Source organism: Rattus norvegicus, chromosome 11 (genome assembly GCF_036323735.1).
Source record: "Rattus norvegicus strain BN/NHsdMcwi chromosome 11, GRCr8, whole genome shotgun sequence".
Lineage (NCBI taxonomy): Eukaryota > Metazoa > Chordata > Mammalia > Rodentia > Muridae > Rattus > Rattus norvegicus.
The window spans coordinates 81,875,888-81,900,183 of record NC_086029.1 but is presented as its reverse complement, the minus strand read 5'-3'; the positions used below and the strand labels follow the sequence as shown (position 1 = coordinate 81,900,183).

At 44.3% G+C, this 24,296-nt stretch overlaps 1 protein-coding gene across 4 annotated transcripts; it reads left to right on the top strand.

The window, feature by feature from the left end:
• The first annotated feature begins 580 nt into the window (after positions 1 to 580).
• Tm4sf19 (transmembrane 4 L six family member 19) lies at positions 581 to 23,470 on the top strand. 4 transcript variants are annotated; one of them, XM_039088113.2, is made up of 5 exons: positions 581 to 10,201; positions 17,361 to 17,562; positions 18,341 to 18,406; positions 21,267 to 21,436; positions 21,565 to 23,470. In XM_039088113.2, exons 2-5 carry the CDS (start codon positions 17,362 to 17,364, stop codon positions 21,746 to 21,748), a joined length of 621 nt encoding a protein of 206 aa, XP_038944041.1. In that variant the 5' UTR covers positions 581 to 10,201; position 17,361; the 3' UTR covers positions 21,749 to 23,470. The 4 variants fall into 4 exon arrangements, with proteins under 4 accessions (XP_038944041.1, NP_001099343.1, XP_038944043.2 ...); NM_001105873.1 differs by lacking the exon at positions 581 to 10,201 and adding an exon at positions 10,538 to 10,681 and having other exon boundaries at positions 21,565 to 21,748; XM_039088111.2 differs by lacking the exon at positions 581 to 10,201 and adding an exon at positions 11,867 to 11,958.
• The last annotated feature ends 826 nt before the right edge of the window (positions 23,471 to 24,296 follow it).

Sequence of the window (24,296 nt, the reverse complement as noted above, 5' to 3'; positions counted from 1 at the left end):
CATAGCTTTGGTCAGTTTTTTTGTTTGTTTTTAGAGACAGGGTTTCTTTATGTAATAGCCCTGGCTGTCCTGGACTCTCTTTGAGGACCAGGGAGCTAGCCTTGAACTCATAGAGATCTGCCTGCCAAGTGCTGTGACTAAAGGTGTGTGCCGCCACACGTCTCTTTATGAATAATCAGATGGCCAGATTATCGGATATGATGAAACCCTGAAATAGAACATCAGTTTAATCCTTCTTGTCCATTGGGGGGTGGGGGGTGTCTTTTAGTTTGTTTTCAAATGTTCTTACACAGTTCAGGCTAACCTCTCCTCTTCTTCCTCCTCTTTTTCCCCACTTGGAACAAGTTTTCTTTATGTATTCCGGTTGTCCTGGATCAGGCTGTCCTCGTAAGTGACCGTGTAGTTAGTTGAACATGACCTTGAACCTCTGGGTCCTCCTTGGGTTAAAGTGAGCCACATGCCTGTCTCTTCTTCATTCTTTTCCTAATTTCTCCAAAATTGGTCATGGTCTTCAATTCACTTAGCTATGTTTTTAAAATTATATTTCTAAGCTTGTATAATATTTCTTGTTTTTATAAATTAATATAGAAGAGAGTATTTTCAGGCAAACTTCATTTTTACAACTCATTTCTTGCCTAAGGATAATTCTTCCAAGAGGATGGCTGGCTCTGTGATAAACCTCCAAAGTAGTTGGTTTGTTTGTTTGGTTAAAGATTTTTAATTGTCCTAACTAAATCTCACCATTTTCTTTTTTTTTTCTTTTTTTTTCGAAGCTGGGGACCGAACCCAGGGCCTTGCGCTTGCTAGGCAAGCGCTCTACCACTGAGCTAAATCCCCAACCCTAAATCTCACCGTTTTCATAAACATTTTGTTTTTTTAACAACACAGCTCCTGAACCAGTACTTAGTTTAAAGCACACTCAGTAGCCCAGACTGGCTTGGAACTCCAACCCAGGTTGGCCTTGAGCTCTTCTGGGATTAGAGGAGCAAGCCACTAGACCTGGCTTAGCCTGATTAATTTTGCCTACTTTATTAAGCATAGTGAAGAAGTTAGAAAAATTTGCTTGTGGGGCTGAGAGATAGCTTTTAGCTTAGTAGTTAAGAGCACTCGTTCTTGCAGAAGTCCTAGGTTTGAGTACCAGCAACCACACAGCAGCCTACAACTGTCTATAACTCCAGTTCTAGGCATTGCAACTCTTCTGAGGCTGAGACCACCAGACATAAACACACACACACACACACACGAAGCTGAGGCAGGAGGATTGCTAGTTCCATGTCAACCTGAAGTTGCATACCAAGACCTTAACTCAAAATTCTCTTTGCCTCTCCTGTTTTGAATTCTCTATGGTTTGCTGTCCCAATTAAATACCATTACTTTTTGAAGAATTACAATGAAAGCTATTATGAGGCCACATATAAGTGTCTATAAGAACACATGTTTCGTTGCTCTGAAAGAAAATAGTGAGATATGGAAGTTTGGTTTATATGTTGTTTATGTTTTATAAGAAGTCAGAAAACATGGGGGCTGGAGAGATGGCTCAGCAGTTAAGAGTACTTGCTGTTCTTGCAGAGGGCCTGTGTTGGTTTACTTCTCAGTCCCCACACAGTGGGCCTCCACCATCCCTAACTTCAGCTCCAGGGAATCCGGTGCTGTCTTCTGACCTCTGAAGATTTTGACTTCTATACCACTAGACATGCATGTGGCACACATATATACATGCAGGCAGAGCAGCCATACACACAAAATCAGTAAAAATAAAAATTTGTTTTAAAGATTTGCTCTCACGTATTAGAGCTGTGAATACCAATGCTAGTATTTTACCTAAGAACTATCACAGTATGGGAAGTCACATTTCTGCACTTAATTCTTTGGCAGTGAACAATAAGTAGACTTACACTGTCTAATGGTACTTCTAGCAACTAAGATTTTTATATGCCTTTAAGGTCACTTAGGTTTTCAAATGAGAAAGAGGGAAGAGTCAAGCAAAACTGGAATAATAGGTCTTACCTAATGAACTGTCTTCACCAAAGAAGCAGCTATGGGCTGGCTGGTGTATAGCTCAGGACCCCTGTTTAGATCCCCAGGGTATCTTAAGAGGTTTTTTAATCTAACTGGGATAGTCAGAGTCCTTTATTGGTCATCAAAAATTGGGAACTGTTTTAAATAAGTTCTGACCTGAAATCAAATTTTCCCTTTCTTAAAATCCTTTATATTTACTCATACTCATAGTCTCGTCTGGGAATCTTAACTAACAGGGAACCATTCGCTACCTCCCTGTTTCTTTCCTGCATCAAGGTAACCTATGGTACAGTGTGTGTCACCAGGATGAGGTTATGGAATGCTTTTCTCAAAGCTGCTGTGTATTCTCAATGAAAACTATCAATAAATACAAAATGATATGACTCAAAATACAAATAGGCTCATGAAACGAATCATGTGCTCTAAGCTGTGCTGACACTCTGCCTGCCTCTCGAGTCCCCATGTGACCGACCAGCTAATTAGAGAAAGTAGCTGGGACCGCCACTTTTCATTACTGCGTAACAAGCCTGTAGTAGGAGCTGTTTGTCTTGCCTTTGGCAGACTTGCGCCATATTTTCTAGGGTTACCCCTCCGGTTCATAAAGACTATTTACAGTACCTGGGAAACAGACAGGCGAGCTGTACGGCAGCCTAGCTTCAGATGCCAGAAGCGAGTGCTGTCCGATGCTGACGTGATGTGCAGACTTGGGAGGCTTCTGTCCAAGTTTTGGCATGAATGTTTTACACACAAGTTTTTTACTCCTAGGAATTCTTTTTTCCAGACAATTTTTTTGTTGGTTATTAAGAAAGTCTAAGCATCTAGATGTCTTGTGGGGTTTTTTTTTTTTTTCTTCTCCTTAACTGTTAAGAACGTTGTCTTCCCAATAAGTGTTGTTCTGTGTAAACTTAAGGAGTTATTTGTCATTTTTGCATGTTTTATGAGTTCAGTTTGAACAATGCATTTAAAATCATCTGGGATGTCCAATTCTGGCACTTTTTGTGTTTTAAACATGTCTCGTGTGTTTCCAAACCTCATTTTGTATCTTACTTGAGATAATTGAAGTTGATTGGGGGTATTTGCTTTACAAGTGTTTTTTCAAGAAGTTCTTAACACACACAGTGTTTAGATATTTCCTGGGCTGTTTATATGCTCAGTTTGCCCTGGACAAAGTGGTGGTCTTACTAAGATTTGAATTCTTAATACAAAACGGGTTCTACGTTTAATCTATAGTTCAGCTTGTTGCTGAATCCCAGACAGTGGTAGACAGCTAATTCTTGTGGTGTGTTCCTGACCAGTGCCCTCTAGTATGCATGTGAGTTTCCAGGTTTCTGGGCATCAATCCCACAGTGCAAGGAGATCATTTACTGTTACAACACTTTTCCAAATTGGAATGAAGGCTTTGAGACAAAGAAGCAAGGTGGGGAGATCATGCCATCCACTGCAGTTTTTGTTCAAGATGCACGAAAGACCCTCCAGTATCTAGTGATTGTAAAGGTGCTAGGAACACACAGAGACAGGAGAGCTCTGACTCCTGGCTGAGACTCCCTGGACTCCACTGCTCTGAACCTAGGGCGTGTTAGACACCTCCCCATGCTGTTTCCATGGATACACATAGGCTATAGGCACGTGGTTTGGGCTGTACCAAATTGTGAATACTCGCTGTGTTGTGCCCAGTTGTTTTATATTAATACTGCAACTGGAATTGGGGTGGGTGGGTGGGGCAGCAGGGTGGGGGAGGGAGGGGAGTGTCTTTTGAAGACGTCAGCTCACTGTGCTGAGAGAGGGACCAAACTCAAGGAAACCTCTGATCTATAAATTCAACTGCTGCATTTTTTTTATAAATACATGTAAATGTCCTGTTGTAATATTTGATCTTGGAAATAAAAACAAAAACTTTTCAGTATTATTTTTTGAGCCATTTTTTTTTGTCACCAGTGGGTATTTAATTTCATGTAATTCGAATTCCAAAAGTAAGAGGTTTTTTTTATTTCTTTGAAACGTGTTTCCCAGCACTTTAAGGCAGGAGGATCAGCTATTGAAGGCCAATCTTGGCTACATTGCAAGTTCAGGGTTAACCAGGGCTACATGAAACCCTCTCCAAAAACAGCTAGACATGGTTGGTAGTTCCAACACTAGGGAGGCAGAGGCAGGCAGAACTCTTGTGAATTCAGAGCTGACCTGATCCTTAGATCAAGTTCCAGCACTACCAGAGCTACATAGACCCTGTCTCAAAAAGAAAAACCAGGGCTGGGGAGATGGCTCAGAGGTTAAGAGCACTGACTGCCCTTTTAGAGGTCCTGAGTTCAATTCCCAGCAACCACATGGTGGCTCACAACCAACTATAGTAGAATCTGATGCCCTCTTCTGGTGTGTCTGAAGACAGCTACAGTGTGCTCATATAAATAAATAAATAAACAAACAAACAAATAAATAAATAAAATTAAAAGAAAAACCAATAAACAAGACACTTGGTTTTATTGACAAAGGTTAGTTTGTGTTTGCCAGATGTTGTTTGCTAGTATATTTTCCCTAAGTAACAATTGAACATTTTGACTAAAATGTTATGAAAGCGTTGGGTTAGCTGTAAGCCTTGAAAGCATAACTATATATTTATAAGCTTAGCAACGAAGTATTTATCTTTGAGACCACTAATAGCAGGACCAGAAGTCTACTAGATGGGCATAGAGGTGTCTCCTTGTGATCCTATCACTTGTAGGTGGAGAGAGAACAGCCCGAGGGGTCATCCTTAGCTACATGGCAAGTAGATCTGCCTGGGCTATGTAATATATATATATATATATATATATATATATATGGTTGGGGATTTGGCTCAGTGGTAGAGGCCCTGGGTTTGGTCCTCAGCTCCGGAAAAAAAACAAACAAACAAACAAACAAAAACAACAACAAAAAAAAACCAAACCAAAAGTCTCCACTTAAACAAATGAGGGGAAATACTGCTAAATGGGCAAAAAGTCCAAGAGATATGGTCAAGTTGTATCAATAGGCATTGGATTATTGTATCAATAATTGGATGCTGCCTAACTCACCAAGGGTCAGTTTGTGCTTTTCCTTTATTTGAACTGTTAGTGTCCCTTGTCTTGTTCCAAAACACCTATAACCCCTGCATTCAGAAGGCTGAAACAAGGGGCTGGGGATTTAGCTCAGTGGTAGAGCGCTTACCTAGGAAGCGCAAGGCCCTGGGTTCGGTCCCCAGCTCCGAAAAAAAGAACCAAAAAAAAAAAAAAAAAAAAAAAAAGAAGGCTGAAACAGAGGGGCTGGAGATTTAGCTCAGTGGTAGAGCACTTGGCTAGCAAGCGCAAGGCCCTGGGTTCGGTCCCCAGCTCTGAAAAAAAGAAAAGAAAAGAAAAAAAAGAAGAAGAAGAAGGCTGAAACAGAAGGATTGCTTTGAGTTGGAGGCCACCCTAGGCTACAGAATGAGACCTTGTCTCTCAAAAAATAAACAGAGAAAAAAAAATGAGAAGATGGTAAATTAACACAGTCCCTGTCCTCAACAAATGGGTAAAACCACAGATTTGACTACAATATGAAAATGAGCTTGTGAGGGCTTAGTTTTAACTAGAATATTGATGGGATAGAGATAATAAAAACTGGTGGGGTGCTGTCTGCCTTTTTAAAGGCTCAGTCCTTAGTGTTGGGTTTTTTAAAAAGGAGCCAAGGATATGTTTTGTAGATCGAGGTATGGTGAGGTGGAAGGGGGTGCCTCTGGAGGCCCATGCTGAGGCATCCCTTCCCCCTGAGGTATCAGCCACAGGACAGATACAGAGTTTAGGGCATGGGAGGGGGGGTTGAGAAGGGAGACAGAAGGAAAAAGAAGAGGCTCACTGGGAACACAGAGAGAAGGAAGGAGAGAAGAAAAAAGGGATCATAGAAGAGTAGTCAGATTGAGAAGAGGACAAATGGCCCCTTTTCTAGCAAACCAGGCCAGCCTGGTTGTTGCCAGGTATCTGCATAGACAGGAATGCTAACACCCAGTACAGGAAAGGCAGGGCAGGGGTTGGGGGGCCATAAATAGGATGTTGGGGAATTCAATTTATTACTGAGGCCTGATCTGAAGGCTGGCCAAGTAATCTAAGAGCAAGAGAATAAATGCAAAAGTATTTATTATGCAAAAAAAAAAGGAGAGAGAAGTTGAGGTTCTGAAGGGGTTGTGTGGCATGTGGCGAGTGAAGGGTGGCTTGGAGAATAAGTATCCTGTGGTTTAGAAGCACTGGGAGGTGGAACTGGAGCTTTCAGTTTCATCTGGGATGATGAGAAAACATGAATGATTCAAGTTTCTGGCATGTTGAGTGCATCAGACATGATTGACAAAGCGATTTTATTCTCTGTGTATGAACTTCTTTTTTGTTCTTGTTGTTGTTTTATTTATTTATATGAGTACATTGTAACTGTTTTCAGACACACCACAAGAGGACATCGGATCCCATTAAAGATGACCACCATGCAGTTGCTGGAAATTGAACTCAGGATCTCTGGAACCCTAGTACAGGAAACTGACACCAGAAAGGCTACGAGGAGAGGGGAACTGGAATCAGATCTGAGAAATAGTGGCAAAGGTGGAGCTCAGTGCTGAGAGGGATCCGGTCCCCTAGGGGGCGCCAAAGTCTAGGATCACCCTGTAGAGAGGGTCTGCTAGTGAGAGAGGAGATCCCAGGGAGGTGTCGGGGAACCAGTGGACAATGTACAGGAATCAAGATCTAACTACCTCTCAGGCTGCAGGGGTCAAGTAAAAAGGGCCAGTCAAGTGTTTACTGGAGTCAGTCACTAAAAACCAAAAGCATTTTCAGGGCACTGGGATTGAACCCTAGCCTGAATAGGCTCAAGTTTGTAATACTAAGGAAGTAAAATAAAACACCCACACTTCCTCCCAGGTGACTGATAGTGTCTCAACTTCTTGAAACTTCCTTTTTGTTCCTAGTAAAGGAATGTGCTCTATTCTGTCAGCTATCAGTAGAGGAAGATTAGTCATTCTGAAGAAGACTAGAAAACAGCTGGCCTGCTGGACCTGTTGTTTCCCCTTTCCCTTCCTCCACATTCTTAACTTCCTCTTCTCCTGGCTCAGAGCCTAACTCTGAGTAGCCCTGAGAATGGAACATCTGTCTTTTTTTTCCCTAGGCCTCTCCACCCAGAAGAAGCCTTCTGTGGCACTAACTTTCCCACCCCAGCCCTATTCACAATCCAACCTCCAATATTCCTTTGATCCTGCCTGCAAATGCACTGTGAGGGCTGGAAGAGCCAAATTGTGAGGCCAGCAAGTTTGTGAAAGGATACATCCCAGTGCTCTGTTGCTTTCAAATGCTGAGCAGGATGAGGAAACCAACCAGATGCTGGTCTTTGTAAACCTGTTTATTACAAGTATATATGGAGATTGTTTTTAAAAATTTAAAAGTTGGGCTGGAGAGATGGCTCAGCGGTTAAGAGCACTGACTGCTCTTCCAGAGGTCCTGAGTTCAATTCCCAGCAACCACATGGTGGCTCACGACCATCTGTAATGGGATCTGATGCCCTCTTCTGGTGTGTCTGAAGACAGCTACAGTGTACTCACATACATGAAATAAATCTTTTTTAAAAAATTTAAAAGGGTTGGGGATTTGGCTCAGTGGTAGACCCTGGGTTCAGTCCCCAGCTCCGAAAAAAAGAAAAGAAAAAAAATTTTAAAGTTACATTTACTTGTGTGTGTGTGTGTGTGTGTGTGTGTGTGTGTGTGTGTGTGTGTGTGTTTAAGTGTCACCACTTAGGTGGAGGTCAGAGGACAACTAACACCATTTGGGTCCCAGAGAACTTCACTCTTGAAGGTAAGTGCCTTTGCCCACTGAGCCATCTTGACAGCCTGCATGTATATAGTTTATTTATTGTGTTGTTCATAAGATTAACCATTGAGTTGTCACAAATTGACCCTAAAGCAGTGATCCAGCTGCCATTACTAGTTCCCCACTAAGCTCTGCTCTTAATGTTTTAAAGCAATTAAAGCCCTTTCCCTTATTCCACAGGTAATGTTCTCATAATATTCATACAAGCTGAGCAGGGACTCAACCTTTAATCCCAGCACTCTGGAGGCAGAAGCAACTGGATCTCTGTGGATTCAAGGCCAGTCTGGTCTACAGAGCAGTGTTCTAGGACAGCCAAGGCTACTCAGAGAAACCCAGTCTCGTAAAACCAAAGAAAAATAAATAATACCCAGGGCTGGAGAGGTGACTCAGCAGTTAAGAGCATCGACTGCTCTTCCAGAGGTCCTGAGTTCAATTCTCAGCAACCACATCTGTAATGGCAATAGATGCCCTCTTCTGGTGTGTCTGAAGACAGCTACACTGTATTCGTGTCCATAAAATAAGTAAATAATTCTTAAAAATAAATAAATAATAGCTATACAAGATTGTCAGCCATTAAGTAAGCCTGTGGGGTGGAAACAGATACTAATAGCTGACTTGATAACCTGTGACTAGGATTCCAATTATACTAGTTGTATAGATATAAGATGTGACAGAAACCACATATAAGATTCCTGTTGTTAGGCTGAAATCCAAGAATAGAAGGAAAAAAAAAACTAAAAAGGTACATTTTACGTCTTATTTAAACCTCAAAATTTGTGAGGGGCTTATTATTTTTAACAGAAAAATGGGTTCTGAAGCCCTTTCTGGCCTCCAAAGTTACTGCGTGCCTGCAATCCACATACTCAAGATACACGAGGGTTTTCCCAAGTCTTTTTGGTTCATTTTGTTTGGTTAACAGGAGTAAACTCTGTACAGAGATTATGCGCGTTATTTTATCTGGTATAAGAGTGAACTCACGGGGCTGGAGAGATGGCTCAGAGGTTAAGAGCACTGACTGCTCTTCCAGAGGTCCTGAGTTCAAATCCCAGCAACCACATGGTGGCTCACAACCATCTGTAATGAGATCTGATGCCCTCTTCTGGTGTGTCTGAAGACAGCGACAGTGTACTCATATAAAATAAAACGTTTAAAAAAAAAAAAAAGAGTGAACTCACTAGTCTAATAGTTCTTGAATTCTTAGCATGCTGGGTTCAGGGTATTCAGATCAGGAACAGATCAGATGCAGATACAGCCTTCCCTCCCTAGGACAGTGGTTCTCAACCTTCCTAACGCTGCAGTCCTTTAATACAGTTCCTTGTGTAGTAATGACCCCAACCATAACATTATTTTCATGGCTACTTCATAACTGTACTTTTGCAGCTGTTATGAATCATAGTGCAAATATCTGTTTTCTCATGATCTTAGGCGACGACCCCTCTCAAACAGTCATCCTACCCCAAAGGCTCTCTACCCGCAGGTTAAGAACCACTGCTCTAGGACCAGCTGTGTGAACTGAAATTCCCAGAAAACATTCTGCAGGATCATTTGAATGACTAAAATGTCTTTGGTTGGGGCTGGGAAGGCGGTTAAGAGCAAAGGACCTGGGTTTAATTCATGGTATTCACATGGTGGCTCACAACCATCTGTAACTCCAATTTCAGGGGATCCGACGCTCTCCCTGGTCTCAGCTGGTACCGGGGAGACACGGATAAAATTCCTATACACATTATAAGAATAATTCCAGAATTTGTGAACTTAATTCTACCTTCTATAAATTCTTTTCCCCCCTCTTTTTGTTTTTTTGAGACAGGGTTTCAGCTCTGGCTGTCCTGGAACTTGATCTGTAGACCAGGCTAGCTTCAAACTCAAGCGATCCTCCTGCCTCTGCCTCCTGAGTGCTGAGATTAAGGGCGTGTGCCACCTCTGCCTGGCTTGTTTCCTATAAATTCTTAAACTGGCGGTGACAACCAAGGACCAAATAGAGTGCATTCTGCATTTATAAGTATCTCTGCTAAGTAGGAGAAGGAAGGTAATTAAGGAGAAACGTTTACCTGGCTTCTAGGAAAAATAAACAGAAATTCTTGGATAGTAGTCGTCATTTTTGCGTTAATGTGACACAGACGGATTTTAACCTGTTTGCTTTTGCTTTTGTTCTATCTTGCTTTTGAGACGGGGTTCCTGTTTCCACTTCTGTCTTTTTAGGATTGCAGGGAGTTTCTATATCTGGCTGCTGGGGCCTTGAATAGGAGCTTACCTAAGGCCAGTCCGGAGCCATCACAGTGGGGCATAGTGTTTGTTGTGACGGACACTACAGGACGATGCGCTGTGCTTGAACAAGAGAGGGAGAAGGCTGGGTGAGAAGGAAGAAAGGGTGGGCTGTGCTCAGGCTTGATCCCTCAGAGGAGCCTAGATTGTAGAGGGAAGGATGACACAGCAGGATGGCACAGCTTGTGTGGGAAGGGCGCGCTGGTGGCAGAGGAGGCTGAGTTATTGTTCTTGGGTGCATCCAGTGATTCATTAAGACCGTTAAGCTTGTGAGTCCATGTTTCCTTCCTTGGAGTCACATGAAAATGAGCAGAGAGTGGTCATAAGCACAGGGTTAGCCTTGACAGAATGATTTTTCAGTGGAGGCCCGTGGGCAGCTGTGGACACACACCCCCACTCCAGTACACAAGTATGCCCGGGTGACAGCTACATAAGCAGAACCTTCCTGACCCTGCAAGCCCCGCTCTGTGGGAATCCTGCCTGGGGCTGCCAGAGCCACGGCCCATTTTGATCAGAGTATCTCCTTCACTTTCCTATTCTTCCATCCTGATTCTTGCCATCAGAAACAGGTAAGTGGAGATAAACGGGTCCACTGAAATGATATACCCTACAGCAGCAGGGCTTAGCCGTTAAGAGTGCCAGTCTTGCAAAGCAGAGTCCTGGCCCTGCCGCTCAACCACTGGGACTCGAGGCTGCTGCTCAGTGGACAGTCGTGGTGAACTCCGTCTGTGCCTAGAATACCTTTCCCATCCAGTGCCTCCTTATAGTCAAGTTTCGCCATGACAGTGCTCCTTCTAGGAGGCCTTGTCCTACAGGCAAGGGTCAAGCAGTCCTGTGAGAGCTTCTGCCCTTACTGGACTTTATTCTCCTGGCTTTTTGCCTGTTTCCCTAGCTTTATAGTCCTCAGGGAAAGGGACTGTATTTTTTTCCACCATTTTCTCCCTAGGCTGTAGTATAGTTGACTGGGTGTTTGCTTAACATCCACTGAGGGATGCAGGGGAAGATGGGAAATAGGGAAAGTGGACACAGAATTTGTGCTCCTCCTCCCGGGCAAGTGCTCCTGTATCCAGACAGTGGCTGATGATTGCTTCACACAGCCTGCACCTCAGGTTCGAACAAGGACCTCCTCTACAGCCTAGTTTTAAGAATTGACCTTTGGGGGGGTTGGGGATTTAGCTCAGTGGTAGAGCGCTTGCCTAGGAAGCGCAAGGCCCTGGGTTCGGTCCCCAGCTCCGGGGGGGGGGGGGGGGGGAAGAATTGACCTTTGGATCATAATGGTGTGCCTGAGGTCCTAGCACTTGGGAGGTAGAGGCAGAAAGATCAGAAATTCAAGGCCAGCCTCTGCTACAAGAGACCCTGTCTCAAATAACAAAAAAAAAAAAAAAAAAAAAAACAAAAAAAACAAAAAAAAACAAAAACAAAAAAAAAAATACAAATTTGACCTTCTAATCCCGCCTGCCTCTTTTTTTTTTTTTTTTTTCCGGAGCTGGGGACCGAACCCAGGGCCTACCGCTTGCTAGGCAAGCGCTCTACCACTGAGCTAAATCCCCAGCCCGCACATCAGTTTTCTTTTCTTTTTTTTTTTTTTTTTGGTTCTTTTTTTCGGAGCTGGGGACCGACCTCTCTGCTAATCTGACTCACATGTTTGGAAGGCTGCAGGATGATGTCATCACGCAGATGAAGGCAGGTACAAGATAAAACGAGGCCTGTCATTGGACGAGAAGGAAGGATGGGTGGGAGAAAAATTTTAGAGAGGAGGAGGAGGAGACTGGAGCAAGGAGAGAGGAGAGAAGCAGCAGAGAGAACATGGAGGCTGATGTTAAGATTCCTCTCTGCACATTTACAGGTTGTTATGGATGTTCTTAAGGGATGGATGTGTACAGGGCTTTGTACATCTAGGTGGGCAATTATATCTTATCAATTGGATCAGAGGTTATTGTGTTGTGTGTTCTTTTATATGGTTCTTTAATTGAATTCCAGAAAGTTTGTGGTGGCTTGAGACACTGGGCTGCCACGGAGTTGGGATGTGTATGTCTGGCATGGTGGCAGCCTGCCTTGGGAATTAGGCGGGTAGAGAGATTGTTGCCAGCTTGGAGAGTAGCCATCGGCAGTGTGATGTGGGATGGAGCAGAGCGGGTGAGACGCTTTGCTGACTGAGATGAAGACATCTAACAGATGTCTTAGGGCACCAAGGTGCCAGACCTAGTGCAAGATGAAAGACAGCATTTATTTAATTTTACGGCAACAGAAGACTGTCTCAGAATATAGTGGTTTCTTCTTTTTTTTTTTTTAAAGCATTTTCTTTTTTATTTATTTATTTTTTCTTTTTGGAGCTGAGGACCGAACCCAGGGCCTTGTGCTTGCTAGTCAAGCGCTCTACTACTGAGCTAAATCCCCAACCCAGAGTATAGTGGTTTCTAAAGGAGCAGCCCCGGAGAGGAAGTGAAAGGCAAACCAAGTCACAGCATCCCCTTTCTTTAGATGGAGTAGAGCTCCCTTGCTCTTCTCAGGGCCGGCCAACCAAGGGTTCCTAGGGACGAAGCAAGGCCAGCACCCTCAGGGACAGACTCTTGTCTTAGTTCTCCTTCAAGGTATCCTTTTCCTCCATTTTCAGTTAAAATCTTATGTGGCAAGCTGAGCATGCCCAGAGACATTTCTGCCCATCGCTTCTACATATATGTACCACCCCCTTGAAAAACTTTGTTTTTCACTTTTAGTTAACAACATGACTTGAGCTTGCTCAGATGACTTAACTGAGCATGCTCATGTGTATACACTAGGACCACCCTAGTATGTCTATGAAGCAGGCCCCGGAATAAAGTACTCTTGCTCCATTCGCTCTCCTGGACAGTACATGAAAACATCCTTCCCCACTTCTTTATATCTTAGCCAAGCTAATTCTGGCCTGGCACTCACCAAGACATTGTGAGCCTGTTGTGTTTGATTATGTGGTCTCTAAATTCCACTCACCCAAAAGACTGCACTTGGGTTTGCAGTTTTTCCTCTATTTATTTACATCTGGGTTTGGTTGGTTGGTTTTGGTTTTGTTTTGTCTTTTTTTTCTTTTCTTTTTTTTTTTTTTTTTTTTTTTTTTTTTTTTTTTTTTTTGCCTAGGTTTATGTAGCCTAGGCTGGCCTCAATTATACATTGTAGCTGGCCTTGAACTCTAAATTTCTTGTTTCCAACCCCATGTGTGTGGTGCTGGGATAGAAGGCACACACCACCATGCCTGACTTCAAGAGTTATTCATTTTTTGATTATCTAAAGTTTAGTATAACTGAGAATCTTTTCTTGTTTCTTTGTTCATTAAGGCAGGGTCTCTTGTAGCCATGGTAGGCCTCAAACTCAACTCCTAATCTCCTTGACTCTTTTTCCCAAATCTGGGATTATAGGTGTGTGCCACCATGCCTGGCTCGGGCTCACTAATGTTCCAGCCCTTCCTTTGACTTTCCTGAGAGGAAATGACACAGGAGAGTTTGGTTTTGGTACTTGGTGGGGGTCTTGAAACAGTCGTGTGATTTGAGCAGGTGCTGAAGTCATTCCTGTTAGCATTCTGTCTAGGCTCCCCCCACAGTTAAATGGCAACAGCCAAGTAGGGACTCACTATAAAAGGGGCTGCTTGCCCCTCCTCTCTCTCTCTTGCTCCTCTTTTGCCTTCTTGTTCTTACTCTCTCCCCATTCCCCTCCCCCTGTCTCTCCACTTGCTCATGGCCTGTCTCTACTTCTCTTCCTTCCCTCCCTACCCGCCCCTGCCTTTCTCTGTCTCTATTAACCTCCTAACTTCCCTCCCCATGCCCTAAATAAACTCTTTTCTATACTATACCATCATTGTTGTGTGGCTGGTCCCTCAGGGTGGATACCTCAACATGGGTCCTTGGACGCACCCCTTCCCCCATACCTGACCACACCTCCATAGAACATATCCCTTCTCTCTTTATCTTTTTTATAAGCACATCAATTCCTGGGCCTGATTCAAAACACATTCCTGGATGGTCAGTAACCTGTCAGCCCGTCAGTCAGCCCCTCCAGGGCCCTGACAAAATCAGTCTTCGGAGAGGTAGTGGGTTAAGTTAATGTCACAAGCGGAGCACTGCCCTTAAATGGCAAGGAGGGAAGACTGCCTAGGTCACAAGATGATGAGGGACTCGGTACAAGCCAGGGGAAACCCCACAACCTCCAGCATGGCAGGGAGGAATGTTTTTCTAGAGGGCCTTTCCTCTCTGTGGCTGGACAAGGGTTGAAGCAGAATCTGGAGCAAGGAGGTGGGCGCTTCATTTTTCCTCACTCCTCACCACTCCCTTCCCTCCAGGTCTCAGGTTAAGGCTGCCCTTCACACCCACCACAGCTACTAGCAGGACCCAGACAGTGTGAAAGGGCTGGGTAAAGGCCACTCACCACATACAACAGGGAAATTGCAGCGGGAAGTAGGTGGCTGGGGGGAGCAGGGAGAACATAGGCTAAGGGGACTCACAAGCCACCAAGGGCAGTGGAGACCAGCTGAGGAGAGAGCCTGCCTCTTCAGTGCTGTTTCTGGCAACCATCTTCTTACCATAAACTATAGCTTACACAAGTAGAAAAGAGGCTAAAGATTTTTGGTTTGAGGTCTTTTTTTATTTATTTGTGTGTTGTTTTTAAGACAGGGCCTCTCTTGGTACTCTTGGGCTGTTCTGAAACTTATCATGTAGCCCAGGCAGCCCCCCACACTTATGTTCTTTTTACTTCATATGTCTAATTTTAGCTATTATGAATAAAGCTACTATGAACATTCAAATATCAGTGCTCATGTGGGCAAGCATTTTCATAAACCAGTGGAATTACTGCTTGATTTGGTAACTGAATATTTACTCACAAGACAGGGCCACACTATTTCCCAGAATGGTTTAACCATTCCATTCTCACCAGCAACATAGGACCCTTCCCATTGCTCCTCATCCTCACTCACAATTTATGTACATTTATAAATGCTAAGGGGTTGGGGATTTAGCTCAGTGGTAGAGCGCTTGCCTAGCAAGCACAAGGCCCTGGGTTCGGTCCCCAGCTCCGAAAAAAAGAAAAAAGAAAAAAAAATGCTAACAAGCTGGGTATAATTGGTGATGCACTCCCAAGGCAGAGGCAAGCTGATCTCTGGGAGTTTGAGGCCAGGTTGGTTTACATAGTGAGGCCCAGTTCAACCAGGCTACACAGTGAGACTTTGTCTCAAATAAAACAAACCTCTAACAATTGCAGGGGGTATAGAGTCAATTGGTCTGTCTGTCTGTCCCTTCATCCCTCCCCTCCCTCCCCACTCCCAGGTTAGCATTAAACTCCTGGGCTCATATGATCTTCCTTCTGCCTTGCCTTCCCATGTTGGACTACAGGTACGCACCACCATGCTGGCTTTGGTCATTCATGGTTTCCTTTTCCCCCACAATGGAATTCTCAGCACACACACCCAGTACCCATTGTTAAAGATATCCATGAATATTTTTGGTTTGTGCTATTATAGATATCTTTTTTTAAAGATTTATTTATTTATTATATATGAGTACATTGTAGCTGTCCTCAGACACACCAGAAGAGGGCATCAGATCTCATTACAGATGGTTGTGAGCCACCATGTGGTGGCTGAGAATTGAACACCGGACCTCTGGAAGAGCAGTCAGTGCTCTTAACTGCTGAGCCACCTCTCCAGCCCTATAGATATCTTAAGTAAACATTCCACCTTGCCTGTATATAGGATGGAATACCATATTAATATTTTGTTCTATATCCTTTGCTAAATTCACCTATTGGTTCAAGCAATTTTTAGTTGATTGCTTAGGATTTTCTACATATATAACAAGATTATCTTTGAGTAATGTTACTTCCTGTCGATGGCTCTTTTTTTTCTTTTTCTTTTTTCTTTTTTCTTTTTTTTTTTTTTTTTTTTTTTTTTGGTTCTTTTTTTTCGGAGCTGGGGACCGAACCCAGGGCCTTGCGCTTCCTAGGCAAGCGCTCTACCACTGAGCTAAATCCCCAACCCCGGCTCTTTTTTTTCTTACACACTGGAGAAGCAACAAAGAACACCGCTTGGGGTTGGGGATTTAGCTCAGTGATAGAGCGCTTGCCTAGGAAGCGCAAGGCCCTGGGTTCGGTCCCCAGCTCCGAAAAAAAGAAGCAAAAAAAAAAAAAAAAAAAAAAAAAAAAGAACACTGCTGACAGCCAGGTATGGTGGCACATGCCTTGGATCCCAGCACTTGGGAGACAGACAGATCGCTTTGAGTTTGAGGCCAACTTATTCTACATGAGTGACCAGCCAAGGTTACATAGTGAGACCCTGTCTCAAAAACAAATCAAAGAACACAAACAACAACATTGAAATACTTCTATTGACAAGAAGCATGGAAAACGGGCATCTTGATTGACGCTTTTCAAAGCTTTACTGGATGGAAACAATCACTGGGCTGTTGAGATGATCCAGCAGGTTCTTGCCACCAAGCCTGACGAGTTGAGTTCAACCTCTGGGACCCACATGATGGAAGGAGAGAACAGACTCTTAAAAACTGTCCTTTGTGGGCAGGAGAGATGGGTCAGTGGTTAAGAGGCCTAGCTGCTCTTCCAGAGGATTAGTTCCTAGCATCCATATAGTGACTCACAACAATCTGTAACTGTAGTCTCAGGGGATCAGATGACCTATCTGGTATAAAAATAGATGTACAGGCAGACAAAACATTTATATACATAAGAGAAATAATTTTTCTTCAAAGAAAGTTGAGCAGGGTGGTAGGAGCATATACCTTTAATCCCAGTACTGGGAGGTAGAGGCATATCTCTGAGAGTTCGAAGTCAGCCTGGTCTACAGAGGAGTTCCAGGACAGCCTAGGCTACACATTTAAACCCTTGTCTCAAAAAATTAAAGAAAAGCAACAAACAAGAAACAAAGAAATATTGTCCTTTGGCTTCTAAATCTGTGGTATATCACACAAATGCCCCCCACCTTTTTCTCTCTCTCTCTTTCCTAAATGAATAAAATACAATTTTAAAAGAAAATAGAGAAATAACCTTACTGGTTCTAATAGGGCACACACGAAGTACGATGGACTATGGAAACGTGTGTAGTCAGAGCTCTGCAGAAGACAGAGGATATAAGTCGTATATATTGGGGAAGCCGTAGAAAGGCAGCCTGTTTAAAAACCTCTGCCACTGTCCTTGATATGGCCTGTTCACAGAAGCCATCTCCACTCTGTCATGCCTGCCCTGCCCGGTCGTGACCCTCTCCCATTGTTTCAGGATGCTGTCCTTTCCCCGCGTGGTGGCCTGCTCACGGACCTGTTCCCGCTTCCTGGGGCTGAGCCTGGGGACCGCATCCCTGTGCTCTGCTGGTGCCAACATTGCGCTCCTCTTTCCTAACTGGGATGGGACCTACCTGATGAGGGGCCTCATTGGCAAGCATGCAATGCTGGGTGCTGGGCTCTGGGGAGGAGGCCTCATGGTATGTGTTTTGGGTTCAGGGAGGAGGAATTTCCAAAAACCTCCTTTAGGAATGGAGCTGGGAGGTGGTGTTGGGTATTCCAACAAGTTGGTTTGGGGCCATAAACAGTCCAAAGAAAAGGAGGGGGCTGGAGAGATGGCTCAGTGGTTAAGAGCACTGACTGACCTTCCAGAGGTCCTGAGTTCAAATCCCAGGAACTACAGGGGCTCACAACCATCTGTAATATGCATTAAATAAATAAATATAAAAAAAAGAAAAAAAAAAAAGAAAAAAAAAAAAAGAAAAGGAGGACTTGTCATGGATTGCTGGATTTTTAGCTTGGATCCGGGAAGCCTAGATGAATGTTAGCACCTCAGAGTCAAGTCAGGCTAAACCAGCAACCTGGGCCCTAAGGCCATTGCAACAGCTGTGCGTGGCCCGAGAAATGCAAATCACCCAGTCTTTTCTTTCAGATGTATTTATTTTTATATGATGTACGTATGTATGTATATGTGTATATGTGTATGTGTGTATGTATGTATATGCATGTATGTATATGTGTATGTGTGTATGTATGTATATATGTATGTATGTATGTATATGCACCACGTGGGTGCAGGAAATTTCAGAGTCCAGAAGAGGGTGTTCGATTCCCTGGAACTGCAGTCATAGGCTATAAGTCTCGGTGTGTGTTGGAAACCAAGCCTGGGTCCTCTGAAAGAACATCAGTGCTCTTAATCACAGAGGCATCCCTCTGGCCCGACCTGGTCTCCTGGTAACACACTTCTCTGTTCTCCAGGTACTCCTGGCGGCAACTCTCATCTCCCTGACCGGACGCTTCAGCAAGAGTGCACCCTGCCTGCAGGTAAGCAACAGCCCCACCCCTTTGTCACAACTCCCACATGTTTTGCTCTAGAGGCAAAGGGCTCCAGGGGCAGTTTTAGTTTTCAGGCTCGAAGTCAGTTCCTAACTGTGCCCTTTAACAACTCTAAACTCTTGACAAGTAGTGTTATTTTTCCAGCTCATCTGTAAGAAGGGAATTGCTCAGGGCAAAGGAAGAAGTGGCTAATGAATCACAGATGTCCACAGAAATGTGATAAACTGCTATTTTCTCTGATATACTGAGTAGTATGAGTAGGATTTAAATATACTGTAATCGTATATCTTTTATAGAAAGTTTCCTGGTTGACTTCTTATATATTTACTTAGGGTTTTTTGTTTTTTTAATCATCTGCTTTCATGTGTGTCTGGTGTTTTGGCTGCTTGTGTATTCATGTGCCACTTGTGCGCCTTGTGTCTGAGGAGGCCAGGAGAGGCTGTCAGATCCTCTGGGACTGGAGTTCCAGATAGTTGTGAGCTGTTATGTGGGTGCTGGGAATAAAACTCATCTTCTGGAAGAGCAAGCAAGCTCTCTTAATGGCTGAACCATCTTTCTCCTCTCCGATCCCTATTTGGGAGTTCTTGAAACAGGTCTTCACTAAGTGGCCTGAAGCTAGCCTTGAACTTGTCATCCTCCTGCCTCGTCTCCCCTGTGCTGGCATTATGGTGTGACACACTTTGCTGGTGCTTGACTAGTTTAGTATTTTCTTAGAGGGCTGGGGTGTAGCTCCCTGGTAGAGCCTTTGCCTAATATGCCTGAGGTACTGGGGTGGGATCTCAGCACTAAAACCAACACACAACCAAACAAATCACACACGTGTATGACGTACACGGACACCTGATTATGTGTGTGCCCACACACTTAGAGATTTTTCTTTCTGTTATAAATAATCCAGCTGGGGCTGGAGACATGGCTCAGAGGTTAAGAGTACTGGTTTTTCTTCCAAAGGTCCTGAGTTCAATTCCCAGCAACCACATGGTGGCTCCATCCATAATAAGATCTGGTGCCCTCTTCTGGCCTGCAGGGGTACATGCAGGGAGAGCACTGCATACTGAGTAATTATAAATCGTTAAAAAGAGAATCCAACCAGCAACCCACCAATTGATATCTAATTTATATCCAGTTTATATCTAATTCTTTTAACTCTATTTTCAAAGATCTCGAGCTGAGTGTGGTGGCTCACCCCTCTTGTTAGGACCAACGTTGGGGTTTAAGGCCTGTGCCCAGACAGAGCACACCAAGCCAACGTGGTTCCATGTGGAAAGGTTTAATGAGAGAAGAAGAGGAGAGGAGAGGAAAGACTGGCCATGAGCACGTGGTGGGAAGTGGGGGATGGGGAGAGAAGGTATAGGGAAGAGAAGAGAAGAGAAGAGAAGAGAAGAGAAGAGAAGAGAAGAGCAGAGCAGAGCAGAGCAGAGCAAAGAGGGAGAGGAGGAGGCAAGCAGCCCCCTTTATAATCAGGCACAGCTGGCTGTTGCCAGGCAACTGTGGGGCGGAGCATACCTGGCTGTTTCCAGGCAACTGTGGGGGTGGAGCTTAGACAGAATACCAACACCTCTTTACACCAACTTTTGGAAGGTGGAAACAGGATGATCAGGAGTTCAAGGTCATCCTGAGCTACATAGTTATGATCAGTGAGGATTCTATGTATATGTGAGAGTGTGTGTGTACACATGTGTATGTATGTATATATATTCATACATCTTGTTCTAGTTTGCCTTCTATTGCTGTGAACACCATGAACAAAGAAACAAAAAGAAAAAGGTTTATTTCATCTCATAACCTGTAGGTTACAATCCACTACTGAGGAAAGCCAGGGCAGGCACTCAAGGCAGAAACCTAGAGGCAGGAACTGAAGTGACCATGGAGGAAAGCTGCTTATTGGCTTGCTTCCAGGCTAACGGTCAGTACCTCCAGGACCACCTGCCCATGGATGGCACCACCACAGTGGGCTGGGCCCTCCTGCCTCAGTCAACAGTTAAGAAAAGTCCACGCACTCATGCTTATGGGCCAATCTGATGGAGACAAATGCTCAATTGAAATTCCCTCTTCTCTTCTGCTGATTTCCACAGCCCACACACACACATGGGAAGTCCTCTGACTGAGTTCCATGCTAAAACGTTAAATATAAACACACACTTCATTCACTGATCTCTGTTCTCTTATGCCTGAATGAGTGACTTTTAATCTTGAATGAACATCAAATTTTCTGAAGGATTTGCTAAAACAAATTTGCTCAGTCTCATCCTGCGTTTCTGACCCAGGAAATCAGGGATGGAGTGGAGAGAGTCTGCACTTTAACATGCGCTCCCAAGTGATGTGCCCTTGCTACACTGGGAGAACCATGGTGCTGGGCTTCTGTCAGATTAACCAAGTTTGAGTCCTGTAACATTGGAGTCAACTCCTTATCTGCTTCCTTCCTGCCTTTTGTACTTGATTTGGAAAAGAGACCAAGAGTGGGAAGTTTGGAGCTTTAAAACCGATAGCTTGTCACTAGGGGAGAAAAATGGATGTGCAATAAACAGTTTGCTAGCTCAGAGCTGAGACACTGAAGTAGATGAACAAGAGGGTATCAACCGCCAAAGACCCTGAGCAGTGAGGAGATGCAGATCTGTGTGTGTGTGTGTGTGTGTGTGTGTGTGTCTGTCTGTCTGTCTGTCTGTCTGTCTGTCCTTTCTCAACAATCTCATCCTGGCTCTATCCAGTAACAGACACCTCATCAGCCATGCGTAGACATGTTATAAGGGTAGGAGAACGCCTGGCCTCCAGAGAAGACTTGGCCATGTCACCCCAGCTCCCCCCGGACCACAGCTCTGTGTGAGCTCTGTCTCTGCCTCTCCTGCAGGTGTTCGTTGGTCTATTGTCAGGTGGCCTGGCTCTGCTTGGGGCTATGATTTGCTTTCTCACTTCCGGAGTAGCCTTGAAAGATGGTCCCTTTTGCATGTTTGACGTTTCATCCTCCAATCAGACACAAGCTTGGAAATTCAGCTATCCCTTTAAAGATCTGCACAACAGGTAATGGTCACTCGTAAGCCCAGACCCATGATTTGAACCAGGGAAGTCTGATCTTGGGTTTTCTATTAGAGTTCCCTAATTGTCTTTTCTTCTTTATTCTTGACCCCTGACCTTGTTCTTGGGTCTAGGAATTATTTGTATGACCATTCGCTCTGGACCTCCGTCTGCCTGGAGCCCTCTAAGGCTGTGGTTTGGCACGTGGCCTTCTTCTCCGTCCTCCTGTGTATCAGCCTCCTCCAGCTTCTCCTGGTGGCCATCCATCTTGTCAATAGCATCCTTAGCCTGTTCTGCAGCTTCTGTGAGAAGCGCTAGGTAATGGAGCTCTCAGGGTGAGCTCCCCCAAATCTTTTCTGCAAGAATAGGTTGTGAATCCCTCTTGGGCCTTCCTATAGGATGACAGGGCTTCCTTGCTCATAGCAGGAATGACAAGAATCCGAAAGTCATGCCGTGTTCTTTGAAATGGTGATACAGCAACAGAGGAAATGCTGGTATATTAATGATCTCACTTCAGCCTCTTAAAAACCCCATAAAAGTTGGCCACATGTTAACACAGAGAAGTTGGGACTCCCTGATAATAACGAGCTTTCTAATCCCAAGCACACAGCGAGGTGACCCTCAACTTCTTTTATGTTGTTGTTTATTCTTTTTGTCTATTTTTTTAAAGATATATATATTTATTTATATATGTGAGTACACTGTAGCTGTCTTCAGACACACCAGAAGAGGTCATCAAATCTCATTACAGATAGTTTTAAGTCACCATGTGGTTGCTGGGATCTGAACTCAGGACCTCTGGAAGATCAGTCAGTGCTCTTAACTACTGAGCCATCTTTCCAGCCCTCTTTTTGTCTTTTTTAAAGACAGGATTTCTTTGTGTAGCCTGGACTGTCCATTGTCCTGGAACTAGCTCATAGACCAGGCTGGCCTCAAACTCAAGAGATTTGCCTGCCTCTGCCTCCTAAATTCTGGGATTAGAGGTATGTGCCACCACTGCCTGACTGACCTCCTAACTTCTAAATTGAAGTTTACTGTTTTAATAGACCTGTGTTTCCTCAATCATAGGCTGATTGAAACCCTACTCACCAGTATGACTACTGGTGCCAGGCCCTTACACGGTAATCAGAGATATACCAGTCACAAAGGTGAGATCCAGATCCATTAGGATTGGCAACCTCACATGAAGAGCTGGTGATCTGAGAGCTACAGCCGGGAGCATCGTCAGTTTTAGACCAGCCTGGGCTACAACACTGAGACCCGGTCTCCAACAAAGAGACTCAGGGCATAAGGGAGGCAGTGGGTAGGGAGTTCTGGGAAACTGAGAGAGTAGTTGAGTAGTTTACTGGTACAGCATAAGTGATGTGTTGGGTCAGTTTCCAACACTGGAGAAGGAAGGAAGGAAGGAAGGAAACTACTCTGGGAGAAAGCTACAGATGACCATGCTTATTAGCATGAAGAGGATTTGGTGGGTCCCTTATTAGCCAGTGATTAAGAGCAGGCTAGTGCCTCAGAACGCTGGGTAGAGAGCACGGCATGCAAGGGTTATTAAAGTCTGAAGGCTGAAATCGCATTCACCAGGTGCAGGCTGAGGGCTGGGTTTTAAATAATAAGGACCCCTTTCCCAATAGGGAGGGAGGAACACTTTGATCTCTAAAACCTCAGACAAGTGTCCTTTCTCACAGAAGAGGTTCCTTTACATCTGCTCCTCTCCCAGCAGGGAAAGAAGGAACCTTTGACCTATAAAACATCTTACAAGTATCCTTCATCAGGAGAAGAGAAAAACCCTTTATTTATATTCAAGATGGGGCTCCTAGGGGTGAGGGGTGTGGGGGTTGGGGGGGAGGTTAGGAAAACCGGGACCTTCCCTAAGCCAGTTCAAAAGAGAGACCAATGAGATGGCTCACTAGGTAAAAGTGCCTGCGCTAAACCAAAGTCCTGGGGTTTAATCCATATTGCAGAACTGTAATTGCCCTCTGACCCACACCCCCCCACAACTCCTACCCCCATACACAAATAAATGCGAATTTTTTAGTTTAATTTTGTGTATATGGATGTTTTCCCTGTATACTTGATTGTATCTACAGAGCCCAGAAGAGGGTGTGAGGTTCCTTGAAATAGATACTTACAGATGGTCATGAGTTACCATGTGGGTGCTGGAAATTGAAATCTGGGTCCTCTGTGTTGGTATCTCTTGTGCGCTGTGTAAAGGTTATCTTTGTTATGATTTCAATGCTGATTTCTGTACTGCGGAGGTGCGCGTACAGTCCTGACTCTGGTATTGTTCCTTTTATGAAGCATCACCCATTTCAGAGTTTTGTAAACATCTTCTCCATCCCCTTCTGATTGGTTTAATAAAGAGCTGCACGACCTATAGGAAAGCAGGAGAGGAAAGGCGGAACTTCCGGGCAGAGAGAGGAACTCTGGGAAAGAGTCAGAGGCCAGTACTGAGCAGAGGTAAATAGCGAGCCACGTGGCAGACCTTAGATTACAATAAACGGATTAATTGGCACTAGTTGGGAAATAGCCTAAGCTAATGAGCTACATAATAAATAATAATTGTTTGTGTGTCATTACTGGGTGGTTGGTGGTCAGGGCCAGTCCGGCAGTACCTCTGGGAGAGTAGGTTGCGTTCTTAATCGCTGAAACCTCCCAGCCCCCCAGATCGTTAAAGGATGAAGAGAAGGGAAGGAGAGACTCAGATCTCACTTGTTACCTGAGAAGAAAAGGCCACATGAGAACCCAGAGGGAGTCTACCATGTGCAAGCCAAAGAGGCAGGTCTCCATGGAAACCAAAGCTGTTAGCTTGATCTTCATTCTAGGAGGAAAAAAAACATGGATGGTAGGCAGTTCATGCTTATAACCC